Raw genomic sequence first — 21192 nt, forward strand, 5'->3', positions numbered from 1 at the left:
CTAACAAAGTTAATAATACCTGAAGTCAAAGTAAACACAATCCCAGAACACATTGTTCTTCCTTAAGGCAATGTAATTGTACATGTAAATGTAAGAGAATTTGAACTTTATACACTACTAGGTGGCCAAACGTCAGAGGCCATTCAGCAGCGGGTAAAAGTCACCTCAAGGTACCTCAAGGGGTATTTTGCATGGTACCTAACTACTATAATTTTTGTCTCCCTAAAACATCAAAGGTTCAAGAAAGAACTCTTGAATTGGCACAGAACCTTTCCATTGACATTTAAAGTGGTGTATTATGGAAAAAGTCCCTTTTGAAGTTTGCATGCACATAGATTTGGGTATCTGGAGTTTCTACCAACCAATCAACCAACTGTAAAATAAGATGCTTTGTGAGCTGCTTAAGTCTAAACTATCACTTTGCTATGTCGAGTCAAAGCATGCCAGCGAGAGAGCGCTTTAGGACACTTTTTTTGTGACATGAAGCTAACACTAACTGCTGCAGGTCCGAGACGGAGAGTCTGGATGGACACAGGAGCAGCTTTCATTATTTCAAAACTGTCTGATTGCAGGTTTTGTGGGCCACTTTAGTCCTGTTTAGTCACTCAGATAAGGCAATAAGTTACTTAGTTACTTGTTTGACTGGCGTGGTGAGCCATCGAGGACAGAAGGAAAAGAAAATGAAACAGAAATCTTCAACTGGCCCAAGAGTTCAGAACAAGAAGACTGTGAATCTCAATCAGACTGAGAAAAATAACCTCCAGCTGAATACTCACCTATCATGAGTCCGCATGAAATCCCAGGACTTTTTCGTACCATTCTGCAAAGTAAAAAAACAAAAAATTCTTACTATAAACTCTTTCTGTGTAAAAACAAAATCAGCACAATTGTAATCCACCTTCTAGCTATAATTGCACTGTTGAAGTTACCAACAGTTACAAACAGTAACTCATACCCTGTACAAAATATACTAGTACTAGAAACTGGTACAGCAGAAACTTCATGCAGATAAACATGTGAATGTCCTGAGGTAGTGCTAGAATATATATCATCAATATGGGTATGATATAATGCTGACACACCATGATAAAGATTTTCAGTTTCAAAGGTATTGGTATTGATAGATCAAACCCATTATAATATTACAATACAAATATTATATTCAGAAGATTATATTGTATTAAACAGCATGATTACAGAAAAAATGAAATGTGGTTTCTACAAATGTATAACATTCTATTTAGTGTCATTACAAAAACAAAAAAAGGAAAAGTCAGGTTTCTAAGGCAACGTTCACACAGCAGGTAAAAGTGGCCTCAGTCTGATCTTTTTTCATCCTACGTGACAGAGATGTGTGACACAGCAAAAACGCACCGAATCTGACATTTTCAGTTCCTATTTGTGCCATTTTCATATGCGGTCATGAAAACATGACTCTAGACTGGACTTCATGTAACCTTTGCGTCAATCCGACTCAACATTCACTGAGAAGGGAAAATGGGCTACAACAGTGAGGGAGGTTGTCAGTGGCGGGATGGTGAGGTAATATTTGGGGGTGATGTCTCTGTTCAAACTAAATTAGAAGGCAAATATCACAACCACTCCGCGCTTGAAGACTTTTCTAAAGAAATGGCCGAACACTGTTGCAGAAGGACTTGTCTGAAGTGTCAAAGGAAAATAAAAAGCTTAAAAACCAAGTTGAAAGAAACCAAAGACGCAAACCAAAGAAAGTGGCCATGGCCGAGTAACGCTGACTCTTTACAATGAGGTCAAAAGATGATAAGCCCAGGTGTTAGTCACTGGGACTCCTTGATAGCTCCTGTTATATATATAGGTCACATTAAATAGTTTAACACTAAACACAATATTTGATTTTTCATCTATATCATCATCAATATTTTCTTCAATGTGCAAAAAAAAAAAAAAAAAAAAAAACTCACCAGGTAAAGCTAGCTACAGGTCTCCACTGCCCACCAAAACATCACACTAATCATTCATCAAGCAGTGTCATGAAGTTAGGCTGATTCTATGAGAACTAGTATTCAAATGATTGCTCCTAGAATGATGCACTGATTTTGACTTTTGACCACAGTGGCAGCTCTTTTGAGGACACGGTGTGTTTCTCTTTCACGTCTGATATTTTTTCAGCCATATTATGTAAACGAAACATGCAAATGTCATCAAGCCAACTACTCAACAAGCTGATCTGCCTTCCACAGGTGTTCAGTACCAATGTAACTTGACAATGTCAACAGGTTGTAGCAGCTTGCTTGGGTTCATTAACTTCATTAAAACGCAGACCTAAACATCTCTTGATAGCAGGGCTGCACAATACAGGAAAAAACAGACATTGCAATATATTGTTTTTCTGCAATATTTTTGGCCAATTTTCACCAGATTTAACCCAACATGACATGATACTGATACCAGGCGGGTTTAATCTGCCTCTGGTAGAGATATCAGAGAAGATTGTTTCATTTACAGTGCAAATATTGTTTTTGGTATAAAGGGACATGTTTAATCTGACATTGCACCTGAATTGCACATTCTGCAATGTCACAATTGCGCACACGTTCCTTGCTAGATCTGCGATGCTGCTATTTGATAGTGCGACACTGTGATGCATTTGGAAAATCATTATTGCCGTTACCCATTACAACCCTGAGATACAGCTTACTTTCTTTTCGGGTGGCCAACATAGTGGTGCTACATACAGCACCTACCAAAGCAAGAGAGCAGAGAGCGTAGTAATGCATGAAAATCCCAAAACAGGATTTTCCATCACGAAGAGAAACGCTAGGCGACCTTAACGCACTTTACTATCACAGCATACAGCTTCATGACATTTCTTCAGAAAACCATAAACACTCAGAATAAGGAGAGAGAGGCAACTCAGAGAGGCAAGCTCAATTTAACTAGGGTCCACACCGAGCCCATGCTCATTCTAAAGGCATCGTATTCAAACGAGCACTCTCACTTTCTCTCTCACACCACTGAAATCTCTGGCGTGTCTGATCATTTCAACGCCTTAAGATAGGGATTCTGCAAAACATGCGGCTCGCAGGAGCAGACATGCAGGAAAAGCCTTTCGCTGCGGTTCTGGGCCTGTGGCTGGGAGTTTGTGTGTGTGTGGGTGTGTATCTGTGTCCGCAAACACGTCTCAGATGAAGCACATGCAGGGTTATCCAGTGTTTATATAAATACACCTCGAACGTAAATACATGGAGGTACAAATCATTAAACTGTAGTGCAAACATCCCAAGAATGAAAGCTACAAGCACTTGGCTCAGCGTTTAAAACATAGCCTAACGAACCTATATATACACACATACATGCTAAACACATGGGCAAATGTTTGTGGACACCCCTGCTGAAGAATGCATTCAGCTACTTTGGGTTGCATTGTATCTCTAAGTAAACAGATACTTTGGGATTTCAAAAAAAAAAAAAAAAAAAAGCTGCACCTCGTCCTGGCCTGACCTGACCTGACCAATCGTAGTGGCGAGTGCACTCTGTTAATAAACAACAAGCCTCCATTAACAGAAACGTTCATGCTTAACCAGAGGCGCTGGACTAAAACAGCAGCGTGGAGAGAGTGACCCTGCATGCTGCCTCAGTAACTGAAGCGCAGCCGCGGGGCCCGGCAGGGTCACATTTACTTTAGGCCGCTCCACCGCACGTGCTAATGATGGGGCTTTTTGGCTCCAAAGTGCGGCACTTTTAGAGGGAGAATGAGGAGGCGGGACAAATCACATACATGTGCGAGCTGTTAGTGGGTTGTCTCATTAAGCACAGACATGACCAGAACCCCTCAACCACCTAGACCTTCAGCTCCTTGTGAGGAGAACAGGACTGTACTGCTGATAATGGACTTGCAAATGCAAAGCTAAAGGGACATTCACTTTTAATACAATTAATTGCTTCATTAAAACTGATAAACATTTTTATTCATGAGAATCATGATCCACGTTGCTTTCATTTATTTATTTATTTATTTTTTGAGCCATCAGCAGCCAGAGTCCAAGAGAGCACAATTGGGCTCTGCTTTCCCCGAGGGGGTAGATGGAAGTTCTCTCCCCTCGTCGCTCTTAAAGCGATGTTGTCCTAATGACGGAAGGCATCCGTTAACAGGTGCAGTATAGCTGGGGTTGCTGCATCGGCGGCAGACTGAAAAGAGAGGCGGTGGCTGGCTTTGCATATATGTTAGGTCCTTACCCTTGGGTTAATTGGGAGTATTAAATTGGGAGAGAACATTTTTTAATACATTATAATAATAACTTCTAAGAACACGTGGAAACCCACTACGAACAGCAGCTAGAGGGCAGCTGCTTCAGTTTCGGATAAGAAAATCCTGACGTATTTCTTTAAGAGCTTATTTAGAGCGATAAACTGGGATTATTTAATTAAAGCACACGCCGACACCTCTGTGACCTGATGATTATGCAGCGTTTGCATATGAAAAAAGAGGTGTTTTAACAGGTTTCAAAATATCTTTCGTGAGTTAATTCACAACAGCAATGTAAAATAAGCCCTGTGTTTTCCATTTGCAGCACAAAGAGCGCAGTGAGGAACTGAGAACTACACACACACACACACACAAAAAAAAAATCCTAATGCACGCCAGGGCAAAGGTGTGTGCCTTGTTCCTCAATACTTCAAAGTGATCCAAACATTTTTGTGTAGGCGTGAAATCCATCATTTTCTCCCATGGGGCAAGGAGAGTGGGGATAAAACGGGCCTTTCTGTGGCAAGTGCGTACTTGAGCACATAGTTGCGGAGGTGTAAGTGGGCATGTTTAGATAGGGGAGGAGGATACAGGGTGACTGGAACATGTCCAAGTGGACACTGCTAGGTCGACATGCAAGCCCACCTCACATGTGGAGTCCTGCATTTTCTATCATTCCTTGTGTTTCTCGACTGGTTCGTCAATCCAGGGGCTGAAGCCTAATTCACACATTTCTCCTCTTACCCTGAATGCAGTCAGTCAGCCAAGCCATGCTTGTCCTTCCTCTGCACTGGGCAGAACTGCATGTCCTAATGGTTACTCGTAGTAATTTCAAACACATACACTTACACTTACAGGGTTTGTGACCTTGTATGACGTCGGCAGCGTTCAAAATCGGGCAGCTGAAGACGGCGACAGCAGCCTGTTTAATCGTATGAAGATTCTGAAGGCGTAATCAGATCTCACAAACGCAAAGTGGAAGCACGGCGGCGGCATGTCATCCGTCACCTTCCTCAAAGCCCCGAGTGTCATGATAGCCGGCCAGATGAGCCTCGACGGAGGGAAGCGGCTGCAAGTTCATACAGAGCAGATACGTAATCGGGACGAGGGCGCGGTGCTGACACGACAAGCCCAGAAAGCGCAAGTGTTGCAGGGGCCGTCATCCAGGCGCATGCTCTTACAGGAACAGCACGATCCGAAAGAGGCCTTGAGGCTGAGTGGAAAACAGTTTTAAAGAACTATAAGCAGCTTACACGCGTGCACACGCACCCACCCACCCACACACACACACGCATACACCACGGACCTCAGGTCTACTGCTGTCCTCTGTAATTAACGCCATAAGATCCTGCAGCATCATCGTACGACGGCAGTGTCAAACAAGCAATTTCGCCCCAGGCCCCTTCTACCCCACCTCCTTAGCTCAGGTTCAGAACAAGCACTACTGTGCCAAGCGTGCATTCATGACAGGTTTATCATCATTAAAGCCTCCCCTTATCTGGCTGGCTTGTACAAATGGTTGCGGGTTGAGCACACCTACTATTTTGCTTGTTTCATAATACGGTGCAGTGTAATACGCCATTGCAGCTGTTGCTGTTCACACCTCTCCTAGAACTCTGCACTACAGTTAGGACCAGTTAGGAGTTTTCTTAACAGGTTTGTCACCTGGCATCCAGTTAACTGGACGAAACTGTGGACTGAATGCACACTGTGCATTGAATAGCTACAGCTATCTAGATAGACAGGTAACTATAAACATCACATTTACTCTAATATGTATATAAGGGCTGTAATGCATAGACATACTCGTCACATATGCTTTTTTTAGCACAGTAAACTTGATTATGTTTTAGATATATTGTATTACAGCAATCGCTCTGTAATGTTAGTTAGTTCTTGCCAAGAGTTACCCTAACTGGGCGAGTCAACCAGCTGGTTGACTTGCACGTGGGCATCCACTCCTGAACTACTCAGAAGGTGTGAACAGGTAAGCTGATTCAAAAAAAAGCATCATCATAGCTGATTAAATCAGACACCGTATGCCAAATTCCACAGCCGACAAGCCCGAAGCAGAGTTTCCCAATGTTCTGGCATCACCGTCTTCTCAGCATAATAAGCTAGCCAACCAACAAGGCGTCTACATTTTTTTTGTTGTTTGTGTCACACAAATATTTGAAATGTTTAGCTGCTAGGCTTGCACCTTTCCTCCTACGTGACTGAACTTGATGGGAGAGCTCAAAAAGGTTTTTAAAGAAAATTGTTTTCAATAAGCACATGGTTGAATAAAGACCAAATTACAGCAAGAAGATGAAGCTAGAAAAATGTGCAAACCTCACATTTGGAGTAGTATACTGAACACTTTGACTCCCAGTATCAAACAGTTTACTCAACAGGCTGCTGTAAATAAAGCACTCATTTTAATATTAACCATACTGCCTAAAGTATAATACAATTAAACAAGCAAACCCACAAAGAGGGCAGGTCACCTACCCCCAGAACAAACTGCTTTTTTTACCTTTAAATCCAGTTTATGGAGAGAAAAAACACACTGCTGCCAAGCGCATGTTCCCTTACGGCCAGCAAATTCTTATCAGATGCTAAATTTTAGGAAATGTAAAAAGCTCAGGCAAACTAACATTGAAAATATTAACATATTAATATTGTATACATTTTTAAGGCTTAAATGTTATAAATATTATGAATTTGATTTATTTATTAAATAAATTTCCCCAAATATCTTTCCCTAAATATTCACATATGAATGTCTGGAATATAATCATTTAAACATAAACTATATGTTTAAGTAAACTATAAACTATATGCTGCAAGTAGTTTAGAGAAAAGTCATTGGTCGATTGATGGATGAATTTTTATTTTTCATGAGCAGCTGTCTGTAGATTGAAAATAAACATTAAGCATGTTTCCGGGTATGGAACGATCCACAGCCTAGTAGCACGACTAAGCATCAAGAGACTGCGCACACGAACACATTTTTTATATATATATATATATATATATATATATATATATATATATATATATATATATCATTGTGTGATCTCACAAACTAGACCTAGCTATTACCCTAACCACACAGAAATCTTTTTTGGCCTCTCGGCCATGAGCTGCTGAGGATCGAATGTGCTATACGTGCCAGTCAGAAGCCCCTAAATTAGGAATTTTGTGGTTCGCATTATACCTAAAAACATACTCACAAGCTAAGGATAGCTGCTCATAGAACATCTCTCAATCAACCAATGACTTTTCTCTAAAGTACCTGCAGCATATAGCCTGTTTTTTTTTTTTTATTTGTATCTGATCATAAAAACATTCATGCTTAAAGATGTAAACATCTCCATTAACAGCACAATTTAAGCCTGCACCACATCACCTTCTATTCCCGAGTGTCTCCAGAGCGCAGTCTTTGCTAGCCTAACATGACCTTCTGAAGTCACAGGCATTTTTGGAGGCCTGCCCCAAGAGGCAGAGTGCTGCGTTGGGACTTGAGGCGTGTGCACAGATGGCAGGGGCTCCTCATTTTCAGGGCCACTCAATAGGTCAGCAAGAAAAGCCTTTTGGGACCCTGGGAATCAGCAGCAACATGGATTACGATACAGATTATAGGGCCAAGGAGAGATGCTGGACCTTGAAATTAATGTGCTCTCCTGGACTTCCCTGCAATAAAGGCTCAGAAGTGAATAGGGATTGAGAAGCAGGCCTTGTTCTTTTGGGTGCTTAAAGTCTAATTACCATCAGCTCCCAGTTTATAATGCTGTGACCCCAGCAGCTGTCAAGAATTCAATTGCCATCATGCTGCCATTTACAATCAGGGGCCTTTTAATTCCCACCATGTGCTGTACAACTTCCCAGGATTTAAAGCCCTCATCACACTCCTTCCCCACCAGGCAATCACACTCCACCCATATTACTAATGTGTATTCATGGCGAGAGAGATGCACACTGTGTGTGTGTGCGTATGGGGCTGAGGAGTGCAGGTGGCAATTAAACCCCTGCAGAGATTACGAATACGAGAGCAGAGGAGGAGGCAGACAGCAGCAACTACCAATGCATGCAAAAGTACAAAGTAAGTCATTGCTTAATTGGCTCAAAATGTGAAGCCAAAGGTTTGGCCAAAAGAAAATCCCTCATCCCAAATGTAGATGAGATCTGGTGTCCTACATTTACTTCTTTAGTTCTAGACAGGAGCTATTAGGCTAATGTAGCTAACAAGTAATTGAGATATATCAACATTGGAACATAAACGTTAATACACAATTTGCATAAGTTAGACAGTATAACAGGAAAAAAGCAGTTCGATTAATAAAATGCAGCTATTTTAGCTCAATAGCGGTCCCTAAACACACGGCTCTAATAAAATACAATAAACAAATCATGAAATATCAGATATAAATCTCCCATATTTGGACAATGCTGATGTTTTAAGTAAATATCTGCCAATACCAACATGATTCCAATATCACTGTGCATCCCTATAAGTAATTCCACCCCTTCACTTCAAGCTATGGTCCTCTGATTCTGAAGCTATGGCTGTACCTAGAGTCTGGCTAGAGTCTAGCTACCTAGAGGGCTGAGCAATATAGTAAAAATACAGTATCATGATATTTAAATACTTTTTTTTGCACAATATTTATCATGATACATGTAATCACAGACTAAATCATCATACATCAGTAGCGACAGAATCTTATAAACTACTATTTAGATCCTCTCCTGTACTGAATACAGTGATTTTTATTCCACATCTGCTGATCTTCATCTAATTAAACCAGTCTGACACTGTTAGTAATGAAACCTGCAGCTGATCTCTGTTTGTTAAGCACTAACAGTATCCTCCATATGCTAAGAAAAGCATATTGTCATCAGGATAACAAAATGTATCACTATATGATAAAATGCTCTATCAGCAGGACAGTTAGTGCTGCTGCCCCCACCCTTTGGAACTCGTTACCTTCTTCTACTTGCTCGCCCAGCTAAAAATCATTTCTCAGGGTACTTTCTTTTATTTTTCCCAATGTCCCTTTTTGTCCTTGGTTATGTACAAGAAACTATCTAAGTAACATAATAATAATATTCAATTGCCATCATGCAAACTGCTGATTCACACTCGGCTCAAACCTGACGCACAAAGATATCCAAATTATATCAGTATCAACACATAATGGCTTAGCAAATGATCAGCAGGTCACAGATATCTAGTTTTTATAGAAAAAGTATGTATTTATTGTACTCTGGGAGAGCAGAACGTTCAAGTGACACTGTACAACTGCCATAAAACTGCACATTCTATGTATTTTGCTGCATTTGCTGCATTAGGTGTCTCAGGAAGGCCAGACATCTAGATTTCCAGATGGCTCCAGTTCTAATTTTGACATTTTATAAATGTTATTATGATGAAATAAAAAAAAATACAATAAAATCCTCAGATATCGCTACTCCTATTTTAGCATCTCGCTACCTCATATCCAATTGAGTTGTAAAATCTCAATTAAACTCATGTGGATGAGCAGGATCGAGCTGAATTATTAACAGGACAGCCTGTAAAGCAGGGCAAAACCCCCTCTTTCTTGTGGGGATGAACATATGCATACTAGTCAGAGCAACCTGAAAAACAACCTACATATTTTATGTTGTTTACACCAAAGACCACAATTAAATGATCTGGGTTAATAGGCTCACTCCGCTGAGTGGACAGGCTTACTTATAAGGTCTTTTGAATTGCACACAGCTATAAAAAGTGATAGCAGCCATGTTGAAGTCTGTCCATGGCTTGCCTATTGTGGACTACATTAGAGCCGGTGAGAACCTACAGAGGTTTTAAACACCAAACGTATCTTGTGCTACACTGGGGATTGGATATGATGAGGCTGAAGTGGTTCGGCACATTTTGGGAATTAAAAGGCGTGTGAACTAGATTAGCTACAAATCTGATTTACTATAAGGGAAATACAGGTGCTGGAGCCGGTCCCTAGATCTACAACACACTGCTAGCAAAGTGTTTCTTTAGGCCAGTGTATGCCTTGGCTACATCACGAGCAAACTGATATTTCCACTCGTCACACAAACAATAGCGCACATCCACACGTACACGTCACCTCAGTTGCGTACACAGGTTAATGGAGTTCCCAGCACTACTTCAGCGTAAGCAATGCGGATCACTAAGGTAAATAATAAGACTGTAATTAATTAAGTAGCAACCGGTGTAACCGAACCCACCAGCCGTCAGACAAAGCCCTTACTGTGTAAACAACCGGATGACGCTTCCTGACAGGAACACACTCGGCTCACAGTCAGTGCGGACGGCCAGAGCACAGGTGAGTTAGAAGCGAGGTAACGAAATTAGCAATAAACATTGAATTAAGGAGTGTTTTTATTGCAGTCCAAACAATACAAACAACATGAGAGGGCTCGTGCATGTGCTAAGGACTTAGGGAGGCCTGGACCTTGCTAACTCATTCAGTCTGAAAGGGCTTGTGTTTCCAGAGGATAGAGGCAGAGCTGAAAGGAACGACAGAATAGAGCTCAGTCTCTTTGTCTCCATCTGCTGTCTCTTCTCCAGCCCCCCCCCCCCCCCTTTAGCCCACCTCCTCAACGTCTCCACTCTCCATTCTGTCCCAGCCCACAGGTGGAGATCTTCAAATTAGCACCCCGCCCCCGCCTCCATTTACAGTCCAGTGTGAACTAGAAGGTTAACGCCTAGCTCTGCCCAGCAGTTCCATGATCCTGCTTAAAGGCTCAATTATAAAGGGACTTGATGGATGGGAAAACAAAGCTGATCAATCTACTGATGTGGCAGGAAAGTGGCAGTATCTCAGGCCTTTTCCGAAGCCACTGTAAGGTTCTATTTAGAGGACGTTTTCTTTTATCGCGGGGTTCTGCCTTAACTTGGGAAAAGTTGCCTATCAGAAGATCACACCCCATCTGAAGGGAGACAACACTGTACTTTATATTACCACGTGAGTGATTTATGAAGCTTTTCAGAGCCCCAAACATCATTGTTCCCACGAACAATCCACAATCTCGCAGGGAAGTGATACACAGGACGCAAATACAATGCCCTGAATGGCGGCCGAGAAAATCCCGGCCACAGGGCCGAGGCTGCTCCGACACAGTGGGAAAATGTTCTCGGGTCCCAGTCGCCACCCAACTCTCACCATTATAGCGCTCATAGATCTCAGCCAGGCTAAGGAAGTGGTTTGAGGTTACCAGCAAACGAAGGCCGTACAATGTTGGGAACCAGACAAGGCCTTTCTGCTCACTGGCTCCCGTAAGATGGGTGGCAGCGCCACTGCGCTACTGGCGGCACGTTCTCACTACAAATCTCCTGAGAGAGCCGGAGTAATAACTAGGCCAGACGATGCCACAAAAGGATGCCTCTAATGATAAAATAGAACACACACGGTGTGCAAAAATAGGCATTTGTCCGTGTGAGACAACGAGCGAGCAAGCGAAAGTGGCAGGGACTCTTCCAACTCCTCCACAGACTGGCCTCCAAAACAATGAGACTGAATCACAAGTGTGCAGCTCACCTTTCCTTCCCCACAGCTGATGAGCAGAGAGTCAATAATGACCACACGCCCTACCATCAGAAAGGGCCAAAGGCCTTTGTTGACCCCACTGGCCACCTGTCCATCTGCTTTCCAAGGCAACTTAACAAGGCTCAATGGAGTAGCTATTAGAGGTTTCAAAAAAAGCATCCTTTTGGAGATCATACTGAAGCTGAAGCACCTTCTGATTTTATATCAATCACTGAACAATTGTCCAATTTCTACAATCTTTATCCTGCATGGAATCCTTTGTGTATTTGAAATTTGCACACAATGAGCTTGTACACTTTTAAAGAACGTACGGATAGTACTGACACACACTATATCTCCAACCGTTTGTGAACACCCCTTCTAATGAATGGCTTCAGCTACTTTAAGTTGCACTCATTGCTGACACAGATGAAAATGCACACACACAGCCTGTCTAGTCTATTTAGAGAAAGACTGCCAATAAAATACGACTCAGATAAGAGCAGATAAACCTGAACTTATTATCACCATGCCTAATGCCAGGCGTAGGCATGAGGGGTATAAAGCCCACCAGCATTGGGCTGTACAGAAGTGGAACTGTGTTCTCTGGAATGACGATGCTCTATTCAGTACTTTTGGGATGAGCTAGGGAGTTTGGGATGAGGTGGGGTGTTGATCATCCAGCATCCTTACCTCACCAACATTCTTGTCGCTGAATGCAACCAAATCCTCACAAAAATCTAGTATAAAGCCTTCCCTAAACAGTAGAGACAGTCAGCCCAACAAACTATTCTAATACCTTTGATTTAATACCTGGAAACAACAGTGAATGAGCAGGTGTCCCAATACTTTTGTCCATATAGTGGACCTTTTTTTATTTGTGGGTGATATAGTGCCGCTGACATAATGAGAAAAATTGTCATTTTGAGACCATTTATGCCACTAATATAATGATATGATAGCATAATAACGCAATTACACCCTTTCAAAGAGAAATGAGCAACTTTTGATCATTAAGAATATTCCAACATTAGAATAGATTATACAAATTGAATACATTTTTAAACAAAGTAACACCAGCTCATTCATGTAAATGGGCTCTCCCTGCCAAGTAAAAACAACGAGCAATATCGAGGCCAGCAAAAATGATTGAGGTCATGTTGATATATTTTACGATAAACTGACAGCGTAATTATTGTGACAGGCCCAAGCGTGACAGGAGACGAAAATATACGAATATACACATTCTGTTTAACTGACATATAAAACCAGCTGATTCGGCACACTCTCCTTCTGAACAAAATATACGCAAATGAGTTTAGCAGCAACAGACCCTCCCACAGTCGAGCTCCACATACTTATACACATAACATTCAAAACATGAGACATTATAAAGCTGGTTGAATATGTACATTTACAAATGAACGTCTGGCAACAGTGGGCCTCAGAGCTAGCTTACAATGACCTTCTGCGCTGTACCTTTCAGCGGTATGCCCCCAAAGTGGGCGTTGGCGGAAGAAATTCATCTTGCGGTAATGAAAATGTAATGCTGACTTACATAGTGCACAGCTAGCGCAGGTTTTGAAAGTATGTAATCAAGACAAAATACTCCACCCTAACCCTTACAACCTCAACTTTCTCTCTTAGTCACTCCAGCTAGGCTTAATTCCTGCCTGCACGCACAGGACAGAATGACATTCATGGTGAACAGCCCATCAGCTGAAACACGAGGCGTTGAGCAGCTTATTTCTTAAATAACGCAAAAGAAATCATAAATGCACAAATTATTGAATGTATTTAAATGTATTCATTAATATTGTGTGTCTCCTTTGCTTCCTCTCCAAAAAGACAACCACAAATAACAGGTGAGGAAGAAAAAAAGTGACCTGAACAGGATTAAAAAGGAATGCTTCCATTAGAAGGCTATTGCTGATTGGTCCAAGAGCTGTTTAGGATTCGAAATCCTTCACTTAACCTGCCCTGGAGCAGTACTTTCAGTAATTTCGTTCTTCACTCTCATAACTATATTGCGGTCATATTTAGCATCAGTTTCATAGGCCCTAAAATAGAACCCTGTGGGACTCCACAAACCTCGCAAAATCAAAACTTTAGGATGAATTTGGATTGAAAACCGAAGTTTTGCAGTTGATTCTCCCAGATCAGCAGATTGTTCAATACAGAGGGGTACTATGAGGCTGCCAGCTGAAGAGTACAGGCCTAAGCAGTGGGCCAGCAAAGCCGCTTTCATGGGAAGTGCATACTGGCGCCTCTCACCTTCATCTTGCTCATTGGGCTTTAATGCATTCATCACCTCTGTTCTCTCTCCCGCACATCTGTCTCGTGCAAATCCCATTTCCTGTGCCTATTGAGTGCGCCCAGCGGCCTGGTGCTGGGCTGATGGCTGCCACACGTTTCCCATGGCCTCCTCACCCCTCTGCTCGCTCCAGCCTGCCCGGCCCTATTGTTCCTCATCTGTTCTTCCCCACCCGATGCGCACCGTTGTCCACCCACCAGCCCCTTGCCCTAATCCAGCAACTCCCCCTCTCTCTCCGCAACACGCTCGTCTTTGATATCCCTCCTCCCTGGCTCGGACCCCCGTGGCTAAAGCAGCAGGTGGGCAGCTGGAGCAGTTGACCGTGTTGGCTCAGCTGCTGGCTCGCGGGACACGGGAGACTTGCAGCTCTGCACGAGAACCACTCCGAGAGCTGAGCGCGGACCGAATTTCATTATCCAAACCAGTCACCTAATTAATTGAGGCTTAATCCACTGGAGGACCACGATGGGTGAGCATTTGGTGATTGCAATACCTGAGATACAAACCACTCCACTCCAGCCAGCCACACCACTCCTTGTGCGTGTGTGTGCACGTGCCTGCATACACTGGAATCTTTCCGCAAAATCTGGTATTCCTGTGGCAGAAACAACATTTTAAAGCACTGGGGACCAGCGCTATATTTGTAGACTATATTTACTCACATTGACTATATTTACATTCATTTTACAGTTATACCTAATAAACTAATCAACAATTACCTATGAATTAAACAACAGCTTACAGTACGGTTTACAATTAGGCTATGCTACACTACAGCACATGCAGAGCCTGCCCTGCACATCCCACAAGCCTGTCCCAAATACACACTCTTGCCCTCTACACCCACATGTGGTTGCTATGCTATGCCATGCAGACTTGCAGGCGGACAGCGGGGCTTAAGGTGCCATTTGAGGCAGGACTAACAAATCAAGTACTCCAACAGCATTGCAGGGTCACGCCAACAAGGGAAGTATGGGCCAATGGAAACATCTGGTATCAAAAACATCTGAGGACAAAGTTTCACCCTCTGGTCGAACCTGTTGAGGGAATGCCAGGAAGGTGACCCAAATGACAAGCGAGTGAGAGAAGCAGTACAGGAAGGCACAGGTTGGCAGAGGCAGCAATCTCCCGGCACCGAGTGCCAGCGGAGACGTGTGGGTGGCACACCGCAATGACTCAGTGATGCAGCTGCTGCTGTTGCTGCAATAGCCAGGAGGAGGAGAAGATACATAGATGCCATTTACTCTATGCATTTGCTGAAGAAACTTAGGTAGGTTATGTTAGCCTATGCAACATTTTCGAACCCTGCTTAAAAGTCTTCAGTATCAGCCTGGTCAGATACACAGCATTCTTAACTAAATACTGTCCCGTGGCTTGAATCTGGCATATTAATGCACTGTCTGTAACTCATGGAATGGCAGCAAAACAACTTCCTAAACGCTGCTTTCCACCTTCTGTTCTTTACAGAGACACTGTGATGTGTCTCTCAGGTGTTAAACAACCTACAATGGATACTTTCCTTTTTCTAACATTCCCTGCTTTCACACACCTGGCTCACAACATGAGGGTGTCCAGGTCCCCTGGATAATTAACAGAGGAGTTTAATTAGAGCTCTTAAAGCAGAGACAGGCTCACATCTGCACTGCATGGGGTCTCCGGCGCTGTGATTATGATGAAAGACAGCATGAAGGCATCCTTATGCTCATCGGCTATAATACCCAATGGCAATTGGGACAATAGTACAAGCAGCGGAGAACGTCAAAGCTAATCATTTGGGGACCACCAACAAACATCATGTCTGAAGTGTGACATGCAAAATATTGTCATTTCAATCTTATTCAATCTGTTTATCAATTTCCATGACATACAAACCAATACAAACAGAACATCACCAACTTTTCAACTACACACATACTCACCCTGAACACGACCTGGAAAGCTCAAACTCACACAACACAAATGGCAACGTCCAGCCAATGCTCAACAAACGCACAGTCCTGCTGTACAAACTCAACGTGCACTCTTATGTTACTATGGTGGTTAAAACAATCAGTAATCAAAACTGGTCCGCCATGACAGTTTGCGGAACAAGACAACTTGGCTGTCGCTGATAACACGCTGTATTATGAAATGCGCAAACTAAAATCAGGACGCCCACTCTGACAACGTTAATTTTGTGGCAAAATGCCCACATTGCACATATCTACATCCGCCATGGTCTTATTAAGTAATATTACATGATACCTTAGCTCATAGTTATATGGTAACCCGAACTTGATGGCAATGGTCAAAAGGCGATCCGCACCAAAAGCCTGCACCAAAAGAGTTTCAAGTACGGCTCAACCCTCAAAATCCACGGGAGACAAGCGTCCAGACTTTTTTCTGTCCTGGCACCAAAGTGGTGGAACGAGCTTCCCCTGGGTGTCCGAACGGCCGAGTCACTCACAGTCTTCAAACACAGACTGAAGACCCACAATTTCTGAGAATACTTGGGCGAATAGCAGAGTACTACGGTCTCCTTATTGACTTGTGTTTAGTAGTGTCTAAACTTAGAGGTATCTTTGAATTTTTAGCCTTTTCTTTTTTCTTTTTTTTAAACTAGCCAAGGTTATTCTTGGGTAAACAGCAAAGCACTTTTGTAAGTCGCTCTGGATAAGAATGTAAATGTAAATGTAACTATAATGCTATCACATAAAATGTCAATTACGCGGAATGTAATGGTGCTAATTTTAAATCATTTAAAACAGTCAAGTAAAATGAATCGATTGCTCGGATTTGTTTCAAAGTTTGGATGCCAGAGTTTTTTACGCTAACGCTATGAATGATCATATACTGGACGCAAATTGGCAGCTATGTTCAGTTTAACAAAAAAACAAAAACCTATAGGATAACACTGATTCTGCTAGCCATCCTATGGGATTTTAGTACTATGGTAGCCTTTTTCAGATGAAACTGATTTCTCTGCCAGTTGCTAATGAGTTTGGTGGGCTGGGCCTTCAATTCTACCAGTGAAGACCTAACCAACAGGAGAGCTTGTTAAGCTGGATCTGCATAGATACCACTGACTGAGAAAGAAAATCCTGATGGAACAATTTACTGCTTAGCATTAGAAGAATTTGGAAGACGACTAGTATTGCAAAAGGTTGCTTCCAGTGCTTTGTTGATAATACGCAAGAATTAACCACTTGTAATCAGTTATTATTATTATTATTTTTATATGCTGCAACAGGGACACATAACTGTAATTGGACCCATCTGAATACAGTATGTCACGATGAAGAATGCAAGTTATGAACTGTGTCTTAAAACTTCTGCTTCAACATGTACGTTAAACCAAACTACCCTTAAGTAGGAACGTGCCACAAAGGCTCAGGGAGACCTTGAGGAGATTTCTAAATACCTCCTCAACACAGAATGACCTCAGTCTGGACCAACTGCATCTTCTGAGCGGGGGACACGTGAGCCGAGAGTGGTCAGAGAATGACTTGCTAGTGCGTACCATGCGCAACCTTGACAACTTGCATTATGACAGCGTGTGATATTCCCATGAGCATCTGGCGTGATTGCACCATGCATTCCACCCATACCAGCAGCAAGCAGCGGATGTGGATGACTAAGACATCGCGTCTTGAACAATGGGCCTCGCACTGGGGATTACCACTTTAACTTCAGCCAGAGGAAGCCTTACTGCACAGTGAAAAATGCACGGGCTGCCAAACACAGATGCAGTGGAACAATCAGGGAGGAAACACCCACAGGTGCCCCCGAGAAAACAAAGGTCTAAATGCACGTCAGGACAACAGAGGGAAAAATGACGTTAACTCAGGAAACATCTATGGATTTGCTGGATTTCTTCGGCAGCTGGGCCAATTCACAGGAAAGAGAGGGTAAATGAAGGGAATGACTGACAAAGGTGATGAAGAAAGCAGTGAGTTATGAAAATACGACCCTTTTTAATGTCTTATTTCAAAAGACCATGAAGAAGGACTGCAGATAATTCTTCACTAGCCAGATAAGGGTACGTTGTTACAGAAAACCTTCAAACAGGAACAGTACGGTTTCTGCATGTGGAAGTGACTACATGGCCTTAAAGGGGAATTTTACCAAGTTTTCTAAATTTCAGAATAACTCATTCAATGACATTTCAAGAACAATTTCCCAAAAGCATTACACACATTAGGATCATCTTAACTGGCAGGCCGAGAGTTCAGTGTCACACTCGCTCGACCCTTCAGGAATCTTCTTTTGTGCCGAGCTGCTTTTTGGAAACCCAGCCCAATGGTGATGTGATGTGAAGTGTGCCACTCCAGAGAAAGGTACACCATGTTCTAACAGCAAGAAAAGCAAGTGAGCGACGACGACAAATATAGAGCGTTCTTAATAAAGCGGTCTACATCAGAGAGCTACGGGACATGATGCAGCGCACCTTTTTTTGATGGACACATTGCTTCTATTCTGGATACACTGCTTTGCTCTCATGTTCCACCTGGATACAAATGGGTGGAGAGAAACCAATCTATCAGGTGGAACAAAGAGAGCTGCGTTTAATAAAGCTATTCACCAAGCTGAGAGTATCTGGAGGGCAAGTGCTAGAGTGCTGGAAGCTTCGTTTGTTTTTGTTCTCTGCTATAAGCCACCAACACCACATTTAGATGTGCTAGGCACTGTCCCAAACTCTAGGTGAAGTCTCAGGGAATAATCTGATCTAAGGTTCCTAGATACATTAATTGCAACACTGAAAGTAACTAAAATAACTAAAACTACTTTGTATGGGGAAAAAAGTTATTACATTCAATTATTGCAAATACACTACATGGACAAAAATATTGGGACAACATTCTTCTGGAATCTAAGTTATTAAAAAGTGGAGTGAAGTTGGAGTAACTGTCTCTACCGTCCAGGGAAGAAGGCTTTCTACTAGATTTTGGAGCACTGCTGTGTGGACTGGACTGCATTCAGCAACAGGAGCCTTAATAAGGTCAGCATGTCAGATGATCACCACCCCACCTCATCCCAGAAAGACTGGATGGAGCACTATCATTCTGGAGATCACAGCTCTACTGCTCCACAGCTCAATGTTTATACCCCTTTAGCTCACACCTGGCATTAGGCATGATGCCATTAGGGTCATTTTCATCTGCTAGAGACACATGTTCTATTGGTAATACCTCTCTACAGGAACTAGACAAGCTGCGTGTGTGCATTTGCACATTTGTGTCAGCAACGGGTGCAAGTTAAAGTAGCCACATGCATTCATTAGAAGGGGTGCCCACAAACATTTGGATCTTGGACCATTATTTTGTTTTCATAGCACATTACATTTAATAAAATAGAAATAATATTTGGATACATATATAAAAAAAATTAACAGCCTAGCTTTCTCAAGCTTAGCCCAGCTTGGCTATAATGACCAGCATAGAGTTTGTTTTGTTTGATGGTTTAATTGGTCTACCAGTATGACCAGTTTGACCTACCTGGTCAACCAGCTTTACTAAACTAGCCAACAAGCATGACCAGCTTGGTCGGGACCAGGTAGACACCAAAGAGCTAAACTGGTCAGCCAGTTCAACCAGCTGGCTTGCCAGCATAGGGTGGGTTTTCAACTACCTTTACCATCAAAGACCAGCTAAGACCTTCTTCAACCAGCTACCAGCAGAACCACAGATGTGCATTTGAACCCACTGACCCCTTATTACTTATTTATTTATATATGTATGTAAACATCAAATATTTTATATACATAATTTTATATATAAAATATTTGATGTTTACAGATACTTATTGTACTAGTATATCTGTATTGTCCATGTTAACCTCACCTCCATTAAAAAATCCAGGGAAGTATTTCATATTACATCTAAATGATGTGAAGCAGCTTTTCAATTATATATATATATTTAAAAAAATAAAAAAATAAAAAACACACAAATAGGTGCAATTTCTCTATAGGACTTTCAGGACCCCTGAGTTTGGGCATATGCAGCACTGCAACATGCGGCTCCTGCTCATATCACACCGCATGTCGAGCAGGTCTGCAGTTCACCGAGTGTCATCATGTGAGCACCAGGATGGGAAGCCCACGTAAGAGAAGTAGACTGCTGATAATAAGAAGCATGTGCATGAAGGAGAAAGGGCTCTGACTGACTGTCTGTCTCTGTGTGTGTGTGTGTGTGTGTGTGTGTGTGTAGCTGCTCTCAGCGCCCTGCTGAAGACAAAAACACTCGACTTCGACCCCACCTCCACCACAACACACCACAAATAACTGACAGCACCATGCACTCCAGGAGACGCGATGGCTGACAGTAAGAGCTGATGGTGGTGGTGATGGTGATGATGATGGTGGTGGTGGCGAGGAGGAGGATGAGGAGGATGAGGATGAATGGGGGCTGGGCTGCTAGCAACAAAGCCCGAGTCGTGCGACCGCGGACACCGCGCCGCCTTCAATGTCGGACTCACCTGGCTATAATGCACCGTGAACGGTTTCAGGTAATTGGAGCTGGTGCACGGAACGACCTGGATATTATTAATCTGCTCCATCGTGTCAGGGAGAGCTGCCCACCGGCGCTTCTCACCACAGCTTAGCCGAGCCGCAGATTAGCCTACGGTGGAGGAGACTGACTGTCTACGGAAGCCTGTGAGGGGCACGAGGAAAACGTCGGCTTTCGCGCATGTGTTTTAAAGTCAAGACGTTGTAGGAGCCGAGTTTCAGCCGCTCAGCGGGAAAGCTGCCTCGTCAGAAGGAAAAGAGAAAGCAGTAGAGAAACGTAAGGGAGAAACATCGCGCTTTCCCGCCCTGACTGAAATCAAGGGCGCATTTTGGCGCGCAGGTGTTTTAATGGCGCCAGTTTTTGGCAGTCTCTTCCCGCCAGTGTTCACTCAAACACACCGAAACTCACCCGTACTGTTAATCATTCTTCACCTTCCTCCAGAGGCCTGATCTGTCAGCCATAAAGCACACTGCACCATCACAGCAGTAGTAGTTAGTAATACTTCTGAAGAAAGTTTCCTCCAGCATTAGTTATAATCCAGTATGAATCTGCAGTGTGTGTAGTGTGTACTGTCTGACTAATAGTTATAATCCAGTATGAATCTGCAGTGTGTGTAGTGTGTACTGTCTG

At 42.8% G+C, this 21192-nt stretch overlaps 1 protein-coding gene across 1 annotated transcript in view; it reads right to left on the reverse strand.

Annotated features, from left to right (window-relative positions):
• nudt14 (nudix (nucleoside diphosphate linked moiety X)-type motif 14) overlaps positions 1 to 20730 on the reverse strand; it is a 40741-nt gene extending 20011 nt beyond the window's left edge. Inside the window, exons 1-2 of the mRNA XM_072682828.1 lie at positions 20531 to 20730; positions 777 to 820 (exon numbers count right to left, since the gene is read on the reverse strand). Of these exons, the coding sequence (XP_072538929.1) occupies positions 777 to 820; positions 20531 to 20611 (125 nt within the window). The 5' untranslated portion in view covers positions 20612 to 20730. The remainder of the gene's footprint in view (positions 1 to 776; positions 821 to 20530) is intronic.
• Between the last annotated feature and the right edge of the window lie 462 nt (positions 20731 to 21192).

The sequence above is a fragment of the Salminus brasiliensis genome, chromosome 1, assembly GCF_030463535.1.
Source record: "Salminus brasiliensis chromosome 1, fSalBra1.hap2, whole genome shotgun sequence".
NCBI lineage: Eukaryota > Metazoa > Chordata > Actinopteri > Characiformes > Bryconidae > Salminus > Salminus brasiliensis.